A 20,385-nucleotide genomic window follows, 5' to 3' on the forward strand; every position below is an offset into this window, starting at 1 on the left:
TGTTTTTCTGTCTGATTTTTACTACACCATTTGACTCTATTTGTATAATTTAATCTCTGAGAGATTTCTGCCTGTGATATCCATAACTTTTTGAGTACCAGCAACACCCTCCAGCTGTCTACTGTTGACAGATTTCATCACAGATCAGTAATGTTTCACAACCCCCCTGGTTTTTTGGTGTTTTTTTTTTTTTTTAAAATATCTTGAACTGTCAGTAAAACCACTGAAAGTCCTAAGACTGGTACTTGTGGAACCCCCTCATCCCAGCACAGCACCTGTCCAATGCAACTTGTATTCTTCCCTTAAGGCAGTTCCTTACTGCTTTACAGTTTGCTGACTAATCTTCATCTTCTCCAGTTTGCCTTTTAATCACCAAAGTTGTGGCACTGAATCAAATGCTTTGCTGAAGTCCAATAGTTGAGACAGACTATGTTACCTCTGCCTAAAGAGGGATTGAGTTAATCACATCTAAGAAAGGTAATTGCTTAGTTTGGCATGATGTAGTTTTAAAAGACTCATCTTGCATCTTATCCTGTTTCCCAGCTACTCATTACATACAATTTGTAGTTATTCATTCTCTAAATTTGTTCTAAAGCTCTTGATATGCAGCTGGTGGATAATCTGGTGAGGACATGCTTTATACACTTTCTTGTAAATCAGATGCAGGATTACTGTGTGGCAGATTTAATATGCTGTATCTACTTGTGCTTTCATCAACTTTTAACATGGTCTGGTTTTAACTCTTATTAGTCAGGTGAGCACTTGCTCATAAAGGTGTAGGCAGATTCACTGACCTTATTCAGGACTGTCCATACAGGCTTTATGTGTTTTCATACATTTTATGCTTTAGTTCTCAGGTTGTGCACTATGTGAATGCTTTGTGCCCTCAGGCTCTTGAGAGAATGGGTTGTAAAATTTGTAAAGAGTTGCTTGGCTGACTGTAGAATATAAAATTAGTGTTTGAAAAGGGAGAGCAAAACAGCCAGGGTAAATGCAGTTTCTCCTTGGAGTCACTCAAGTTTTTTGACAGCTGCAGTGTTGCAGGAGCAACTCAATGTCATGGGAACATGGGAATTTGTTTTCATCCGAGAGTTGCTTTCCCTGCCAAGCTGGCAGCAGCTATGGATGAAGCCTTAACAGGGAAACACTTTCATACTGCCTGTGCTAGGAGGGGAGTTCTCCATGAATGACTAAGTGACAGAACAGTGACCTTCACCTTCTGATCTTCTTCCATCTTCTCACTGCCCTTGTTGTGTTTTGAGGTGTTTGGTTTTATGTTTTTTTTTTTTTTTTTATTTTCTGCTTACCAAGATGCTGGATGGCAGTGAACACAGGGATGCATACAGATTTGCATGTTACAAGGGCAAAATTCAAAAGGTGAGAAAAACAAGTATTGTGTAATGCTTAGTCCTCCACCTCAAACAATGCTAAGGTTTCCTTCAAACCTTAAACTGTTTGCTGCAACCATTCTGAGGATCATCCTCACAGCCTACTCTTAGGTGTGGGATATTCTGGAAGAAGTTAGTTTGTAGCTTTGATGCTGAATCAAGCCTCTGTCATTTACGGGCCAAACATCTCTATGAGTTAGGTGATCACTGTGTTTTGTCCACCACAGGGAGGGGAGAGAGATTCCTTGAGGTTAAGTGTGTAACTTAACAACCCTAGAGGGACACAGCCCAAGATAAGAGTTAGAGGGGACTCTGATGGCCAGCCCAGTGATAGTGTTTGTTTTTGCAAGTGTTGGAGGGTGTGTTCCCCAGACATGTGAAGAAACAGCAAAGAAAATACCTGTTTGCAAGGGTGAAAGGGAGGTCAGTGAGATGAGCATTACAATTTTTGCTAGTATGGGCCTCCTCAATGTTCTCTCTATACAGTAGGATATAGGCACTAATAAGTTGAAAAAAGATAGCCACAACCCTGTGGATTTAGAAATGCACTGAAACACTCTCTGCTTTTTAAATTCTATTTCAAAATTCCTGCAAACAGACTAAAATTTCTCTGCCATGGATATTTCTGGGATGGTCAAAGCACAGTAGTTAATGTTTTGAAGTGTGCTGTCTGCTTGTACTTGAGATATTGCTGTCATATATCTGGTTTAATCCACTTCTCATGCTGCCAGGTACATAAGGCAGATGTCTGTCATCACGGACCAGTTTTGTCCCAGACCAGTCCCTGGAAGATGTTCAAGCTGCTGACCTGCCATGTTGCCACTTTAGTCATTACTGGGTTTCCTCCTGTTCCTCAGGGTCACCGTCTCTTCTTTCCTCTTCATGTTGAAAAAGGCTTGTTGAAGGACCTGGTTATCAGGCACTCTCAAAACATGGCCAAGGTCAGTGTGTTTTCTCCACTGTACTGTTTGTACAGCTGTGGGTAATCACACAGGCTCTGAAATCTCAGCATTCCTTTGGCTCTCTGGCTGCTGTATGATTACTGTCCCCCCACAGGCATCCGCATTGAAGCACTTTGATTTCTGGGGAATAGACATGTCCTTCCAAGACTTCAGCTTGTACAGGTGTATGTGTAATGTATATTTAATAAGAGTGGCTCAAAAGGGCTTACAGGGAAGCTTAGCATTGATACTGATGACTTCCATATGGGATGTATTCTTGTCATGGGAACAAAAAAAGTATTTCACCCATTTTGAGATCATATTCTTGGACCACTGAGTAGAGATATGCATGTCATCTAGAGGTATCCTTATAAGACCTGTGCTCCAAGCTTACCCTAATTTGTTCATTACCCTTACATAGCTTGTGATAAACTTAGAAACCAGTAATAGAGGCATTTAAAAGTCATTAGGATTAATGTTTCAGTTATTACGGTTTTCTAAACAAGTATTGATTCTCCGGGGTTTGTTGGAATAGGTGGATTTTCCTGGAGGACAGAAAATAAAACCTTCATGCTGACTTTTTAAAGGTGATTTTTAAAATATAAATGCATATAAAGCCTTTATTGATTTGCACTCTGGGGCCTTCACACTGTGACAGAACTATAAAATGTTCAGTCTGCAATGAGCACAGTTTTAACACTATTTCAGTTTTCCAGGTCAAAGCTGATCATACAGCACAGGACATAGGAATAGCTGGGCCTGAATTTTGGAGACACCTGCAGAAGTAACAGCCTGTGACCAAATCACAGCTTTGGCATACATATGAAAGTTTCTGTGAGGAGGTTTTCAGCCCTCAGTGTCTTCAAGGTCATCACCCATGACACAAAATGACATTGTTAGACTACTACCTTTTCTCCAGCTCATTTTGAATGGACAAAGGTCTGTAACACAAGTGTTCTTCCTCTACTCATCTTGAATTCTTTGTTTTGATGCAGCTCTGTCAAAACCCTCCCCTGAGAACAAGCACAAAAATTCTGGTTTCTGTGCCTGGATCAATAGATTTACCTTTCTGCAGAGTATGAGAAGACTCACAAGCCCCCTGTGGCACAGGGGCAGCAGACAAAGCCTATTAGTTTGATGCTAAAACATTATTTCAGAGTACCTGGGCATAAAAAGGCAGAATTAACTCTGTGTTAGCATTTAAACAACCAGGTGAAACCTGTCAGTACTGGTCACTGTGACCCACTGGAGCACAAGAAACCTGGATGAAAGCAGCCACTAGGTGTGGGAAGGTAAAAAGCTATGTAGGGAAGTAGATGGAAAACCACCAACACACTGTGAAGCAAGGCTTCTTCAATACAAGTCTGTAACTGGCACCCCCTGTTCTTGACCCCTCATAATATGGGTAGCTTAACCAATGCCAGTTCAAAAGGCAAATGGCCATTCTCTGTGACCAAACTGGTCATGTATCAGTCTCCTTTACCTTCCTCATCAGGTCTGGAAGGTCCCATGCACCACACAGAATTCTTCTCCCTGTTCCCTATCAGCCTCAAGGTTCCTGGGCCTTGGGCTCCCTTCCTTACCAGCCTTGAAGGTCCCAGGCACTCAGGCTGTGATGACACCATCACAAAACAGGGAGGTGTGGCAGAACACAGAGCGCTGTCTATAAAATCAAGCACTTATGAGACTACAGTGAGACTTGGACCACAGTTGCCACTGGACAGCAGAACCCATGATCTCCCAGTGGTCAGGGATAGTTTCACCATCATCTGCTTCCCCCAGGTTCTGAGTGTTTCATGTTTTTATTCTATATTATGATTATTATATTGATACCACAAGCCAAATATTAAGATTTGACCCATTCTGCAGAGCGTCCAGGTGATTAGGAACTGTAAGCCAACCTGTGGTACAAATTTTGAGCTAAGCTACCTAGAAAATTATGATACGCTGATTATAAAAATAATGTTTGATTCTGGTCACAGAATTGTATGCTATGCCAATCATAAAATTCTGTTTAAAAAAATAAAGCTTTAATTAAAATTGCAACTTCATATCATCATCCTTGCACCCCATAGTGTCGTGTGACAAAACAGCTTTCATGTAAAATGTTTTCTGGCCCAACTGGGAATAAAGCACTTAGAAGAAGCTGCATACAAATACCTGGTGCAGATGTAGCTATTTTTTCAGCAAGGGAAAATATTTATTCTGGTGTAAGTATATCAAATAGCTCATTCTCCAGTGTAATAAAAGGCAACAGATGGCTCTTCAGCTCTGCATAGTGGAAGGGGTCTACTAAGTGGAGTGGCCAACCACAGAAAAAAACAATCTGATGAAGTCACAGAAGGTCCCTGAGACCAGCAGTACCAACAGAGCCTATGCTCAGGGGGCACTTAATCTCCATTTCCGCGTATAATCACCATAGACTCTCCACATGCACCAGCTGCTAATGTTAGTGTTCCAAAAGCCTGAGGGTTTTGCACTGGAGCATGTAGGAGGTGTTTAGTTTGCTTCTTTATCCTGCAGAACAAGGGGAGCTTCTTGTTGGGGTTTGGAGTCTGTCGCTGGGAGTGGTTAATGTGACGTGTGCAGGATAGCTTATGCAGGGAAGGTTCCCCTAACCTGTCATTTCTTGTGTGGGTGTGTTTTGCCCTGGAGCAACTTTAACTGCTTTTTTAACAGAACTTTTTGGTGGGAATTGTTAGGAAAGCATTTCTCTAACTACCTAAGCCTTGCTGTGTTTTTTTGGCCCTACCTAAACCGCAGTATAAAATATTCTGTACATTGGGAATTCTCATGACTTGATAGTCATCTCAATGGCACCCAATTTAATGGTAATTATTCCTGATTTACATAGGCGTGAATAAGGGCTTTCCATATATAATATAATATATTGCCTCTCTCAGATGTAGACACAAAAGGCCATTCTCAGATTCCTTCTCATAGAGAGTTAAGTGCAGATGAATCAGATTAACTCCTTTGCCAAGAGCCATTACTTCCAAGCTGCAGCATTGGAGAGGACCAAGAGGGTGAAGGAGAATATGTATTTGGCACTGCAGTACAGGGGCAGCAGAGAGTACTGAGGGCTGTAGGAACTGAAAAGCATCTGAGGTTCTTTAAGGTTCATTTGGTTCAGATGAGAGACCTAGGCATGCATACCAAAACCAACCACACAAACAAAAAAACCCCAAGCAAATTCTGCTGTTATGTAATTGGATTTTCCTTTTCTGATGAGAGCCATACCCTCAGGTTCCCTCACTTTTCTGACTCCCAAAGCTGAAGGAAACGTTTTAAGTTTTCTTTGTTTGCAGCTCTTACTCCACCAGCATCTTTTCCAAAACTAAAACACATTGTAACTTAAGCTCTTACATTTTCTGTCCTGCCTCCATGCTGTGGCAGAAAAGCCCAGCATCTAACTATCAAGCTACTCTGGAGCAGCTAGAAATACAGAGGATCATATCATTTCAGTTACACTTTGCAAGGGTTTCAGACAGAGCAGGGCATGGGAGAGATGAAGGAGAAAGGTTAATTTTTGCATTTCACTTCTACTGCATTAAGGGTGTTGGTGTTGATGCAAAATAAAGATATTCTCACCTTGAATTCCTCCAAAGCAATTCTTTTATGTGGTTGCCTCAGTAGAATGAAATCTTTATTAAAAAGCCAGCGCACCCACCCAGACATAAGCCAGGCCCTAACTGTTCATGTTTAGAAACAAACTTTCCCTATGGGTACATTATTCACAGCCGGTCACTTTCCAGTTTTCCCTTGTAAGAAATAAACTAAACATCAGGAGTAAAGACCATGCATAGTTTGGTCTCTTTTTTTTTTTTTTTTCCAGATGGATGTTGCAGCAAGTCTGTGGATTCTCTGTCCTTTTTTCCACTCACTCGTTTACAAGTCAGCTAAATCAATGGTGCATTCGTAAAGTCTTTCTGCTGATCCACTCAAAGGCTGCACCATGGTGTATTAACACTTGCATCCTGAAATATCAAATTCTACCAGCAGGAAAATATTCACAGCTTTCAAACCTTATTCCAGGAAATTAGGAAATCATCCTCCTGATCCATCCTGCCACTGCTGTGGGCATCTCTGTTGCCTGAGAAACATAACAGGTTGTTGTTATAACAGCTAAAGACCAGCTGACCTCCCCCTTCCTTTCGTCAACCAGCTGCAAAACTCCTCGGTCATGGAACAGTCTCAAACTGAACATCTGACCCCAGTTTATGCAATTCCCCTGTGACCGTTTCATAAGCTTTTTGTCACTTCACTTCACTCAATTGTTTGTGGAAAGCTTTCACAGTTACCCTGGCTAATGGAACGTTTCGGTGTGACAGCTTGCCCCGTGGCTAAGCCCTCCATCTCCAAGGCAACCTCACAATCTTGCTCTAAGAGTACTGCGCCATGTCATGAGATAAAATGAAACCCAAAAGGATACGCTGGGATAATTCCAGCTCTAACTATCCATAGTGCTTATTCTGCTTTAGCAGAAACTTTAGGAAACATTTCCAGGCTGGTTATTTAAACATGGGAGGGCACCACAAAGATAGCATTTGTCTCTAAAGATATACAAGCCATACAGGGGCATGAAGAGCTACACCATGAGCTCTGCCAGGGATCCCAGGGATCTTAAACAGTTTCCACTGAGCTACATCAAAATGATTGAGGGCAGAAAGAAATGGTAATTTCATGTGTCTGACAAATCACTTGGGCCCTACCTCTGTGCAGCTCCATTACTTGAAGCTGTAGGTGTTGAAGCAGCCTCAGTAGTGTGGTTCTTGAGCTGGACCCACCACACTCCTCTGTCTGCTCTTCACAGAGTTCAGCTGAGTCAGTGTTAAACTCAGGCTTTTACAGGAAAGGAATGATTCCTTTCCTGCTCCCTTGAGTGCCATGTTGAGGTAGCCTCTGCTGATAGTACTGCAAAAGACCAGAAGCCTCACTGAAGGACATTGTGTAGGAGTGTTGCTGAAGCAGGTCATTGCTCAAAGCAGCAAACTAAAGGGATAAAATGAATGGAGAAGCTACAACTCCCTACAGTGGTTGTTTTCAGTTGGTTTCCCCACTCAGAAAGGCACAGCTTATGTCTGGTCTATGCACTTGTGCACTGTCCTCACAGCCCTGAGTCTTGAAAAACACTTCTTTCCCAAGTGAAAACTGAGTTACCAACCTTGTCTTAGGATCTGGAGCACAGTCGTGTGCAACTCATATACAACATCTCAGTGTGACCTTAAGTCTCTTGAGAAAACCTTGTTGGTTTGTTGTTAGCTTGTTTGGGTTTTGGTATTTAGGGTGTTGCTCTACCCTAAATCCTCACAACTCCTTTCTCCTACCAATTCCTCCTTCAAAATGTTGCTATTCCACCTTCACACTTGGGGAGGTGCAGGTGCCATTCACTTCGGCATAAAGAACATAAAACTGTAAGGGGAAGGGAAAAGGTTTAAATACCAGCTAGAAGAAAGTGAAAAATACTGCAACTAACCTGTTACCAAAGTGGTTTAACATTGCCACATTTAAGTGGATTGTTTCAGAAGAAAAACCCCAACCAGTTCTTTTTCACAACAGCACCCAATTGAAGTCAAACAAGTTGAGTATCTCAGTACACGTGCAAATTGTCACTAAATCCAGCAAAAATCAGCTGAAGACCTGACCTTCACTCCCAATTGGCTGAAAATTCTCCACTGCTGGGAAGCATTCAAAAGCAGGCACTCTTTCCACTCTCCTGTGACATCGATATAACCAAAACAACTCTGCTTTTTGTCCAAAGAGCTGCCAAGAACAGGGAAATAGCACAGTTTAAAAAAAAAAAAAAAAAAGGTATGTGTTTCCAAAAGCAGTTTTGTACATCTTCTAAAACAAAAGGCTGTGCCTGAATGTGTGCAGCGATAACACTGACAAAAATCATTTCATGACCTGATTTTGCCCCATAGAAAGCAGAAATCTCCTGTGCAGCTGGTAGGGCAGCAATCAAGCTGTTGCACAACTCAATATGCAGATCAGGCCTGAGGAAGTTCTGCCGGGATCCTCTTTGTCCTCTGTTTTTCAAGTGTGATTGAAATCTGTTTTCTCAGATTAGGAAATTGGAGAGAGTTTTTATGTTACTCTTCTGAATAATTTTGAACACTGCATGACAGTCACGTGTTCTCAACAGTCGAAAATACCAGGTTTGAGCAACTCCTCCTTGGCTGCCTCCAGACTTTAAAGCTCACTGTCAAAGTTTTACTCCTCTGCTATCTAGTGAGGTGATTTACTGTCCTCTTGAATCTGTTGACAGATTCACCTGATATTCGAGTTTGTCAAAAGCTGTCTTTGTTTATTTGTTAAATGCAAAAGACCTGATACTGGGCTGGTATCCCTGCTCTTCCAGAACTCCCACAGGCTGGGCTCTGCTAACTTTCCACTCTGAAGCATTTGCATTTCACAGCTGGGCTTATCTGATTTCTAGTAAGGTGCAAGTTCCACCCAAAAATTTTTCCTTACTCAGGATGTTTATAATCACTCCTGGAGGTTCTTTCCCTCTGTCAAATCAGATCGACCAGTTGACCAACAGATTAAAAAATTATTAAGGGTGGGGAGGAAGGACAGGCACACATGCACACCCATACACAAAGGCTGCAAGCACTCCGCCTTTGTGCTCATATGAGCTTTGTTTCCTTGGGAATCCAGCTACTAAAACAGGCAACAGCTGTGACAAGAAATGAGATCTAGCAGCAGAGCAGCAAGACTGATGATTTGCAAACCTTTTGATTTGGGGATTTGCAAGACCCATCCCTATTTTAAACACGTCGGAGGTATCCATGAGGATGCATGTGTAGGGAAGTATGAATCTAGTGGGCAAGCAGACTTTTTGTAGCTTATCATCATAAGAAGTGAAGCATCATCAAGTGCCCTCTGTGCTGGGAAATGTTTACAGTGTGCATCCATCTCCTTCGTGCTCAGTCCTGCAGTGTGTCCTCTCATACTAAGTCTCCAGTAGAGGAAACATAATTTTTACCAGGCCTGACTAAACATAGGATGCAAATACCCTGAGTTTGGGAATTTGTCTCCTCTGTACCAGCAGCTACATCTGCTGCTTCTCAGATTTCTTTTCCTGGTATCATGTGGCTTCACTATCAGATCTTTTCGGTGTACAGTTAGTGTCTCCAGTTTCCAGATCCTGTCTCGGTGTCAGTTTGCCATCCCCCCTGGCCTCCTTCCCCTGGCACACCACGTGGATGGGCACTAAGGGGAGTAAGGCGGCCCCTGGTGCTGCGCTGGGGATTGCTCCCAGTCACATTACCTGGAAGGAGAGCACCTGGATCCTGACGTGCTGGGGAGGAAAGGGGCACTAAGCAGCCAGGAATGGACAGGCAGTAAGCAGATGACACAGTCTCATGCTGTGCCAGGGAAGGTTTAGGTTGGACGTGAGGAGGAATTTCTTCACAGAAAGAATGTCTCAGCTAGGCATTGGGATGTGCTCTCCGGGAAGGTGGTGGAGTCACCATTCCTGGAAGTGCTTCAGTGTTTTACGTGTCCCTAAACGTGACACTCAGTGCCATGGTCTGGTTGACACGGTGGTGGTGTTCAGCCATAGATAGGACCCGATGATGTCAGAGGTCCTTTTTAACCCAACTGATTATGTGATTCTCTGGAACCATAGTGCTGATGTGCCGGGGAGGAAAGGGGCAGTAAGGAATCAGTCTGCGGGTGAGGGGAAGGCGACATGACAGCCGCTTTGTGCGGGTCTGGGCTGCGGAATGTCGCTGGATTTCTGCGGGTCCAAGCCGAGGACCACCGTTGCCCCGGTGGCGGGACACGACAGCCACCAGCGGGACATCGGACACGCAACCCCAGAGCTCCCAGCTTCACTCCGACCGCGCCACCGCCCCGCCCGGCACTACATTTCCCGTAATGCCGCGGGCGCTGAGGCCCCACGACGGGGTCGCACACTAGCTGCCCACGGAGTCGCCTTCTCGGAGGCACGGTCCAGCCTCAGCGTTGCCCCGATGTCGCGGGTAGCAACGTCCGAATCACGCTCCGCGCCGCCACTGCTCCGCACCGCTTCTCCCGCTCCGAGGGCGGCGGGCCGGGCTTCTGCCGCCTGTGCGGCGTTTCGCCGTCTGGCACCCGTGGGGCGCCCCTCCATGGCGCCGGCAGGGCGGGGGTGGCGGGCGGCGCGGCGGGGTCCTGGCGGCGCGCGGGGCGGCTGCGGGTTGCCGGGGGGACGCGGCGCGGCGGCAGCTTCGTGATGAGCGGCAAGGAAGGTGATGTCCCCTTCCCACCCCACCCCACCCTCAGGAGATCGAGGCGTGAGGAGCTGGAGCCGGCAGAAGCAGGGGGAGGCTCCGCGGCTCGAAGGGGACGGGGGTGCGGGGCCTCTGCCGTGCCCAGCGGCGCCCTACGAGTGTGCCGTGAAACTCGCAGTGCGAGAGGCCGCTCCTTCACGGGTGTCACCCGTGAAGGCCGGGCCTTTCCTTCGTGGGTGCCCGGCCTTCCCGCTGGGGCTGTGCGGGTGCGCCAGAGAACCTGGCTGTAGGGGTCTTTGTCCCTGGGGGTGGAAAAGCAGATGCCACAGAGGGAAGCTGAGTGTGAAGCCTGTAAAGCATTTGTGCTAACTGTTCAGTATAGCGTGTGTGTGTATATATGTGTATGTATAAAATATTATGTATATAGCATAATATATATGTGAAATACATATTTTTCACAGCTTGCTCTGCCACCTGTGTGTTGGTTTAGCCCTGGCAGTCACAGAATCAGAGTCACAGAACGAGTCAGGCTGGAAGGAACCACACGGGGTCATCTGGTCCAACCTCCCTGCTCAGGCAGGGTCATCCTAGAGCACCTGACACAGGGTTGTGCCCAGATGGTTCTTGAACACCTCCAGTGAGGGAGAATCCACAACCTCTCATGACAGTCTGCTCCAGTGCTTGGTCACCTGCACAGTGAAGTTCTTCCTCATAGTCAGGAAGAATGGAACTTCCTGTGCATTGGTTTCTGCCTGCTGCCTCTTGTTCTATTGCCTGGCACCACTGAGAATCACACAGACCTCCCTTCAGCACTCTTTCAGGGGTGCATTTAATGTTTTATACTGCTGTAGGAAAAACAAAACCCTGAACTCATGTCCAACAGAAAAGAAAAAAATTATTTTCAGTGTCCTCTTTAAGAAAGTAGCTACGCCCACTTCTTGTTTTGGTTTGGGATAATAAACAATTAAGCGGAAACATTTTAAAATCCAGTGTTCCCTTGGTTCTTCTTTTAAGGAAATTGAGAGAACTCCACGTATTCAAAAGGTATGCCTGTATTCAAGTTTGCCAAATTTTTTGTTTTGGAAAGGAGGAACAGTGTCCAGCTGTTACCAAAAGGAAGGAGACAGAGGAATGGTTGAGAAATGGGTGACACAATGAGTTAGTCCAAGGTGAAGGAAGGATAAAAGGAAGAAACAATATAAGGTGTAAATTGGAAGTAAAATGTAGTCCAAAAGAGATGAGTTCTGGGTGTGGGTTTGAAAAGGAGGGTTAAGGAAGAGGCACACAAAGCAGCTGAAGTGAGCAGCTACATTCAGAGAAGAAACTGGTTAATGGGCAGAGTGTAAGGGCCTAAGAAGCTACACTGCAAGAGCTAAACCTATATACCTGAATAGGGGAAGTCTGCTTAAATAGTGCCTTACTTCTTCTTTGCATTACTGAAGACCTGTGAAAATCACAGATTTCCATGCAACCATTCATGTACAGCAAGAAACCATAAAATGGTGTGAAGACCCAAAGACCTTACAAAAAAAAGGCTTAGGTTCCTGCCATGCTCATCCATTGAAATGGATTTTTTTTTCCTAATTTTCACTAGCAGTGTGGTAGAAGTAACATGATAATGTGAAGCTGGCATCAGTTGATAATAAGGTTCATCCAGTTACCTTATTCTGTCCTGTGGAATATGATTGCTGTCAGGAATGCTCTGAAGACAGCACTCTCGTGCTCCTTATGCTCTAGCAAAACTATTTTTCAATTTTTTTTGTTGTTTTTGCTATTTAATAGGATCAGGTGGGTTCAGAAAACGAAAACATGATCATTTTCCACATGGTCAAAGGAGAGAAGAAAAAGAGAATGTTAATCCACCTTCAGCTTTGATGACGTCTTTTAAATGTAAGTAAGCATTTGGAAAACCAGATTTTAAAAATGTAGTGTAGAAATTTGTAGGAAGTTATTAGTGAAATAAACCAGTTTCTCCGAGGAAGAAACTCTAAACTAATTTGACTCATACTCCATACCTTTAGAGCTTAGTGTTCTGCACTTTGTGCAGTGAAGTCCTCGGAGTGGGATTTTGCATACCTCTGCCTGGTTCATGACTTGGTCCTGTTTCCATCCCACCTGCTGTTCCCCCTGCCCTACTCACTTGTGCTGAACCTGATGCTGAGCAAATTGCACAAGTGTTCAGCCAGGCAAATGGTGATCAGGCCCTTGGTGACAGAAAACTGTAGGATCTGCAGAATTCTAATACAAAATCTGAGCCACAGGGGCAACAGGAGGAGATGGTGATCTTTGGGAAACCGAGGAGGCTCTGACCTTGGCTATGATTCACATGATTCACAAATTACTAAACTACTGAAATGTAAATCTGGATGCATTGTTTCAAGAGATGGTAGTTGTTTATACCTGCACTTTAAAAAAAAAGACTTCAACTAACTAATATTGACCTTCATGTAGTCACTTTATTCACTTTGAATGCCTTTTAAATATTAACGTATATTTGAAGTTGTTTAAAAAGTCAGGTGTAAACTTCCCTTCAGCCAAATTGTTTTTATAGGATTTTTCACCAAACCAGATTTAAACTCCAGTAAATTTAAATTTCTCATTAGACAACCCCTAACAAAGCAAAGCTGACCTTCAGAAATGAGAAGCCTTGACTGAAGAAGGAAGGAGATTTGAGATGGGAAACAGATTAATTCTTGTAAAATTTTCCCCATGTCACATATTTTTATGAAGCTAAGAAGGGTAAAATATGAGCTGCTTTAGATGGTTAATGTGTACTTCAATGTCATATAACTTCCTGGCTATTTTAAAAATGGGTGTTTATATTTTTCTGTGTAAATCAGCTTGGCAGATGATTAACCATGACCCCTGAACTTTGCCTAGAGAAGCTGTGGCTGCCCCATCTCTGGAAGTGTTCAAGGCCGGGTTGGAGGGGGCTTTGAACAACCTGATCTAGTGGAAATTGTCCTTTTGGACTAGGTGATCTCTAAGGCTTCTTTCAGCCAATCCACTCTATCATTTATATTGAGTATTGTATATACACTTGCTCTTGAATTGAGTAGAGCAACTGTACTTTCAACTTTAATTTTTCACGTTGTGCATATCAGTTTGTCAAAAGTTGCTACTGCTTCCACTTCAAAACAGTTGTTTCCCTCCTTTCTCATGAGATCCATTCATCCATGTTTGGTTAATTTCAGACAGAATTTAAGGGACATGGTTTCCTCAAAGTTTTTCAAAGATCCACTCTTTGTAAACATTTATCATGTTTGACTGTCAAAACCAGATACGCTTCTTCTCTTCTCTGTATTTGTTGTAGTTAGGGAGAACTAATATCAGCAAGTCAGAAATCTTATTTTAAGCAATTGATCTCACTTTTCTTTAGTACTTCTAGTCCTTAGAGATATAAAAATATTCAGCTTTTGGCCAAGTCTAGCTGGGATGTGAAATGCAACCTTCCTTATAATTAAATGGTGCATTTTGAACAGTCTATGTGCCTTAGCCAGATGCTTTTTATTTGATTGGTTTAAGCACTGGTGAATCTTATTAACAAATGATTGTAGGGTTTTATTTTTTGATTTGTTTTGCTGAATTGGGGTGAAATTTTCAGTCTGCTTCCAGAACAACAGTATTGTGGAATAGATTTTATTAGCAAAACCAAATATTTTACCTTAAAAATTGTTTAGGCTGCTTTAAGGCATCATCAGGATTGATATCTCCTTAACCTGGCTTATTAAACAAAGGTAGTATTAATGATGAATTTTGCAGCTGTGGCAGGTGACAGGCAGTGATGGTGTCTGCAGCCGTGCCCCATGCAGGGACAGCCCACCTTGGAGAAAGGTGCCCAGGGGCAAGGCTGGTGGGGTCTGTAAGGAGTTAGTGCAGCACAGGTGCTCTTCTCTTCCCCTGCACTGTGTTTGTGTGACAATTGAGTTCTGCTGTAACGATTGACTCTGCAGCATTCCAGCTGGAACTTGACACCCGGCACGATAAATACGAGCGGCTCGTGAAGCTCAGTCGGGATATAACGATCGAAAGCAAAAGAACGATATTTCTGCTCCACAGGTTCACCAGGTGAGTCACGCCAAGCGTGAAAATGTTCATGGAAACCTACAGTCTGCTTGCAGTGTTGTCTGTGAGTAACAGCTGCAATGTTCTGTTGAGAGGAATTTAATTAACTTCCCATAAGCATCCTTTCAAGTGGATGTGAGCTAATGAATGCACAGTCCAGTTAGAGAATTAAAAGATGCCGGTACAGGTTTCTGAGTTGGTTTTATTGGTTTATTTAACCAGTGTGAAGCAGTAGAGTGAGGAGCAGATGAGAGCCTTCCAGCTCTCAGCAAGCTGAGAGAGGAGTTATGCACCCTTCCTTCAGGTTATTTGCCCGGGCAGTTCCGTCACCATTTTGGTTGTTGCACCACCACCCGGGGTCAAAAATGCAAATAGGAGGTGATCTGGGGTCTGTTTATGTAAATACTACAGCTGGATAGGCTTCTGCGTGAAGTTTTGAGCTTCCATATGTTTTGTGTTCTCATAAGCCTTCAAGCAATCTTTGGAAGCCAGAGACAAACTAGAAGGCCAACAGGAAAATTTGAAGCTTTGCATAGCTTGCTGTATGAAGTGTTTGCTGTACGTGACAAACACTGGTCTTGCATGTTATAACAGCTCTCCCTGTTACTTTTCTTTGTAATTTCATTTATCTTAATTTGCATTTTGTTACCTATCAATATATTTATGTTGAAGTAGTAACTATTTATAGTTGCAGTGATGAATGGAGATTATGAAGTTGTCTACTCTTTAACTTGGTTTTCTTCTGCAGAGAGGTACTGCAATAGTTCCAGTAATCTCTACAGCGACTGTAAATAACTACTCCCACTGCAGGGGCTAGGTAGCTGGGAACTTGTGGAGGAAAGAACAACAAAGACAACAAAGAACTCATTCCTCTGAATTTAGATTCCTGTTTTATAAGGCATTCCTGGTTTTGTGAGAGTAGAAATTTTCCATGCTGTATTTTGTATTTCCTTCTTCATTGCTTTTCACAATTATTGTGGCTTTAATTTCAGTAAATTTTACTGTTTGCTTTTAAATGTTTTCTCCAGACCAATTAATCAGTAGTTCCTTAAAGAGACTGTAAACTAATATACCATGTGGATTATTTGGGCTCAGGGGAGGAGAAAGTTTAAAGGAAATTAGATAAACTAAACTTTAAATGCCAAGTATATGTTGTGGTTGTGAATCAGATATTTCAGTTGTTCCTGAACAGCCCAATCCATAATTACTTCCTTAAAAAAAAATCCCATGTAGAAGTACATAATGTATTGTATTTTGCAATACTGTCAAGTATTGCAAAATATTAATTTTTTTTAAAGACGTTGAAGGACTTGTGTAAATACTGCTAGTTTCCTGGAATATTTTTTGAAGCCTTTGTATGTGTTTCTTACTTAAACAATAATCATGACTGTAGTCTGGAATAAGCATCATGCTACCAGAACCCTGACTGGTTGATTATTTTCTTGGTAAGAATCTACAGAATTTCAGAACCTGCAATAGCTATCTGTGAAAGTTAAACTATTTCTCATTCTAGTATCGGTTTTGCTTTTTCTTGAAGCCAGTAAAAATGTATTGATTAGTGAAAGAAAAAGTGTAATGTCTTTTAGCAGTTTGTTCATGCTGGAAACTGCTCATTCAGTTTCTGTTTTATGATTGCAGTGCTCCCAATGGGGAAGAAATACTAAGTGAATCTGAAGTCAAGCTAAATGCTGTCCGACAGAAGATCAAGCAGGTTGCACAAGAACTGATTGGAGAAGATATGTATCAGTTCCACAGAGCTATATCTCCAGGTAAATAATATTAAATTAGGAAAGGTGTGCAGTTTTGAACTAAGCTTATTTTCTCTTTATGTAGCAATACTTCCTCTTCATACTGCAGGTCTGAATTTGTTAAATTTCTGTGATTATAAATCAGGACTCAGGTTCATCTTTGTTACTAGCAAAGTTAGCTCTGGTATTAGAGAAGCTATTGTTCTACAGTTTCATTGCAGTTTAAAGGAAGATGTAAATGGGAGTCTACAACTGGAACAATTTGGACCCTGCCCTAAGATGAGGTTCAGAGTATTTCTCACAAATGTACTGGCTGAGAGGAATATGTAGTGCACTCATTTGCCCTGCCTGAAGAGTTACAATTTTTAAGAAGAGAGTGGGAGCAACTGTCTTGTGAAATGATCCATTTTGTGTGATAAAGTGATTTCGAGGTGATAAAGTTAATGAATTTAAATCCTTAGTTTAGCATTTTCTTTCTTCTAGGTTCAAAATGTGCTTCTGCCTCTCTGTTACAAGCATTAAACTAGTTTGTGTGTTTGAGTCGCATCTTTTTCTGCTCCCCTCTGTAAACAGCAGTCTTTGTTAACATTCTTGAAATATTTAATCCCAGTTTGTTCATGACTCTTGCTGCCAAACCATATTTCTTTGCTGACTCCTTGCTGACAATCTGAATATTACCTAAAATTGGTATGCCTTGGTTGTGGCAACACATGAGTAAAATATGTAACTTCTTTCCATGGTATAAAAGTGTTTTGTGTTTATCAATTCCATTTTAAACAATTTGGAATTGTGTATATCTTTCCTTGTTTAGGCAAAACTTCAGCTGATGAGAGCTGAAGATTTGCCCTGAATTATTTAATTGTTTAAAAATGTCCATAAGATTGGTTTGATTAACCAGCAGCAAATACGTGTCTGTAATTTACAAGACAAACAATGGTTAAGATAACCTGTACTCATGTCTTAAACTAACTTTGCTGTAAGAGTGACACAGGCCTTGAGTCTCAGTTTAGCAATTTGGAACAGGAAGGAGCCCGCCCTGATAGTCTTCAATAGCTCTGATTAATTCCACAGTCCTCTTACCTGTGATGCATTGGGTTGCTCAAATTAGATGTAAATAGTTTTTCTTAGTGCCATTTAATCTGTATGTCTTGCTGCTAATTATAGCCAAGTACTGTAGTGACGCAATGAAAAGAGATAATTCAAAATGCTGACACTACAGATGAACTTAAACTGTGAACAGTACTATTCAAAGTGTATTATGAGTATCTTAACACATTAAAAATGTCTTTTGATTTTCATTTTAAGTACTGCTTATAAAAGCTGAGAATCCTTGCAATTCAGTTTTTTTTGAAAGCTTCATTGTGACCTGTAAAGTTTGTTTGAATAACCCCTGAAGTTTGTAGTCCTGTGTGAGTCATATAATGTTGTATATAGAACAGCAGTGTTTGAGCTCTGCTGCCTCATGGATCTTTGTGAGACTGTGTGGTGCAAGCCATCAGCCATGCCATGTGAGTCAGATTGTCACAGGGTAACCACTTACTCTGCATCAGCTGCCTCACCTGAACTGACTCTGTTTTGTTTGATATATGTCTTTGTGGCAGAAAAATGAAAGAGGCTTACCTGCCTCTAGTTCTACTGAGGAGCAGTTGGCCTGGAATTAGATTGACTCATCTCACACATGAGAGAGTATACCTACATGGCAGACATATGGAAAGTTACTGCACAATAACTTCTGTCTGCACCTATGTTCTTACAAAACAAGTAAGCAAACCTGATGCTAGTTTTCTATATCCAGATTCTCTCCTCTTAGTAAAAAAAAAAAAATACTGTTTTTGTTTCTTTAAAAAAAAATATTTTCAGAAATTAAAGGTTAAATTTCTTTTTTACGTGAAAGATACCTAAACTTAAGCTAGCCATAGCAATCTGGAAATAAAGAAGTTAATGAAAAAAAGTACTGTTCAGCTTTGCTTTGTGTATTTGGCAAATACACAGTCAGCCACACTGATTTTCCTGCATAATTTATTTCTGACTTGCATAAAGGTACTCATTAATACCAGAAAAGACCTGAATAAAATGTTTAGAAAACAACTGCAAGTATTCTGTCAGGAATAATTCAGAATTTTTAATAGTTTTTTCTGGTGTTGTAAATCTCAGCCTCTTAAAATGACTAAGATATATTTGGCCATTTTAGAGTGGGATGAGTTACTCTAGGGGAGGTTAGTAGTAGAAGTAGTTAGCAGAGGAATTTGGGGCCATGATGCATGTGTTTGATGACTCAATGCCTCCACAGCTGCAAACTTTTAGAACAGAATAGGCAAATTCAGATGGAAAGAACCTACAGTGATCATCCAATGGCACTGCCTGACCACTTCAGGGCTGACCAAAAGTCAAAAAGAGTTGTGAAGAGCATTGTCCAAATACTTCCTCTAAACACTGACAGGCTTGGGGCATCAACCACCTCTCTAGGAAGCCTGTTCCTGTGTTTGACCACCTTCTCAAAAGAAATACTCCTGCTTAGAGCCATTCCCACATATCCTGTCACTGGATGGGACAGGAGACCAGCACCACCTTCTCCACTTCCTCTCCTCAGGAACCTCAGGAAGTTGCCCTTCAGCCTTGTCCTTTCCAAACTACACAAGCCCAAAATCCTTCACTGCTCTTTATAGGACATTCCTTCCAATGATTTCACCAGCTTTGTTGCTCTTCTCTGGATGCCTTCAGGGACCTTCACATCCTTTTTAAATAGTGACACCCAGAACTGCACACAGTTGCATGTATGGTAGCACATCCTTAATGCTTACATGGGACTTGGGGTGAGATTGTCATAGAATTAAAGAATTTTCTTACAACAGTCTTAAGAAAACTTACGAGAATGAATCTTACTGACCTCCCAAGGTAAAAAGAAAGAAAGGCAAGAAGGTATTAGTGTGCTAAATAAGGGAGAGAAGAAGTAGGTTCTGCTCTCTATCTTTCCAGCAGCCAGGTGTGGAATCTCTCAAATACCTGAACTTTGCAGTTTTTTTGAATAGAACTAAAGGGTAGAAATACACAGTCCCCCAATGCATTTCTGAAGTTAGAACTGGAAATACCTGTACTTTTACTTTTTCCCTCTCTTCAGGTGAGGTAAATGGTGAGTCTGTGCACTCCCATCAGTTGTTTAATAGTTGGCCCTAAGATCTTCCTGTTGTTTCTGTAATTAGGTATTTGTGTCTCCTTAAGGAGACTGTTTATAAAATCCAACTGAAATAAGTTGCCTTCATTCTATTTCAGTACATCATCCACATGATCTACCTAACCTTCTAGCTCTCCTACATGTGCTCCTCTGCAAGGAAAGTTTGTGCCAACTGTTGCCCATAGTGCATGTTTGGTAAAGCAGTGTTAGAATGTACCTGTGTGTCACTGGGAAGACAGGGATTGCTTTGAGGCGTTGTGTAAATGAGCTTGTGTGCGTGACAAGTATAAAATGCTGACTTTCAACCAGACCCTTACTCTTACCTTCGTTAAATCCTCTGCTCTCCAGTTAGTCATTGGAATGGCAAAAAGGGAATACGCAGGCTTCAAGACGTAGATCTTGATTGTGCTGAAGCTGGCATCTGGGAGGTGTCAGAGATGTGAAGATGCTTGATGTCAGGATTATGAAGCTGAGATAGAAAACCTAGAAGCAGGAAGAATGAAGGGACAGTTAGATGAAGAGCAGCTGGGAGAGAGAATGCTTTATTCCACCTGCCAACCACTGTTTATGAAGAACTGTAATTAGGAGGTGAAAAGTGATAAGAGTTAAGAATGTTGCGTTTAGTTTTGGTTTTAAGTGTAGTGTTCTTTAATTGTTGCTTTGCTTTTTTTTTGGTGGAAAAAGCTTGCATGTCTTTTTGAAAATAAAAGCAACTAAGAAAAGTGCTAGGTCTTTGTCTTTATATATTTCCTAGGGCTGTAAGTCTTGACCTTCCTTTAACCTAGTTTTCAACTCTGATTTTGTATTTTAAAGAAATTCTGGAGAACTAGTTAAAAAGCTTTTTATGAACAA

At 42.0% G+C, this 20,385-nt stretch overlaps 1 protein-coding gene across 2 annotated transcripts in view; it reads left to right on the top strand.

The window, feature by feature from the left end:
• The window catches only part of TSNAX (translin associated factor X), a 54,295-nt gene that overhangs the window by 20,001 nt on the left and 13,909 nt on the right, over positions 1-20,385 (top strand). Inside the window, exons 1-4 of one of the 2 annotated variants that reach the window (XM_059841601.1) lie at positions 10,472-10,566; positions 12,331-12,438; positions 14,502-14,616; positions 16,252-16,382. In XM_059841601.1, the coding sequence (XP_059697584.1) occupies positions 10,551-10,566; positions 12,331-12,438; positions 14,502-14,616; positions 16,252-16,382 (370 nt within the window). In that variant the 5' untranslated portion in view covers positions 10,472-10,550. Of the gene's footprint in view, positions 1-10,471; positions 10,567-12,330; positions 12,439-14,501; positions 14,617-16,251; positions 16,383-20,385 lie in introns of those variants that run through there. The other variant, XM_059841602.1, reaches the window with a different exon arrangement.

The sequence above is a fragment of the Haemorhous mexicanus genome, chromosome 3 (assembly GCF_027477595.1).
Source record: "Haemorhous mexicanus isolate bHaeMex1 chromosome 3, bHaeMex1.pri, whole genome shotgun sequence".
NCBI lineage: Eukaryota > Metazoa > Chordata > Aves > Passeriformes > Fringillidae > Haemorhous > Haemorhous mexicanus.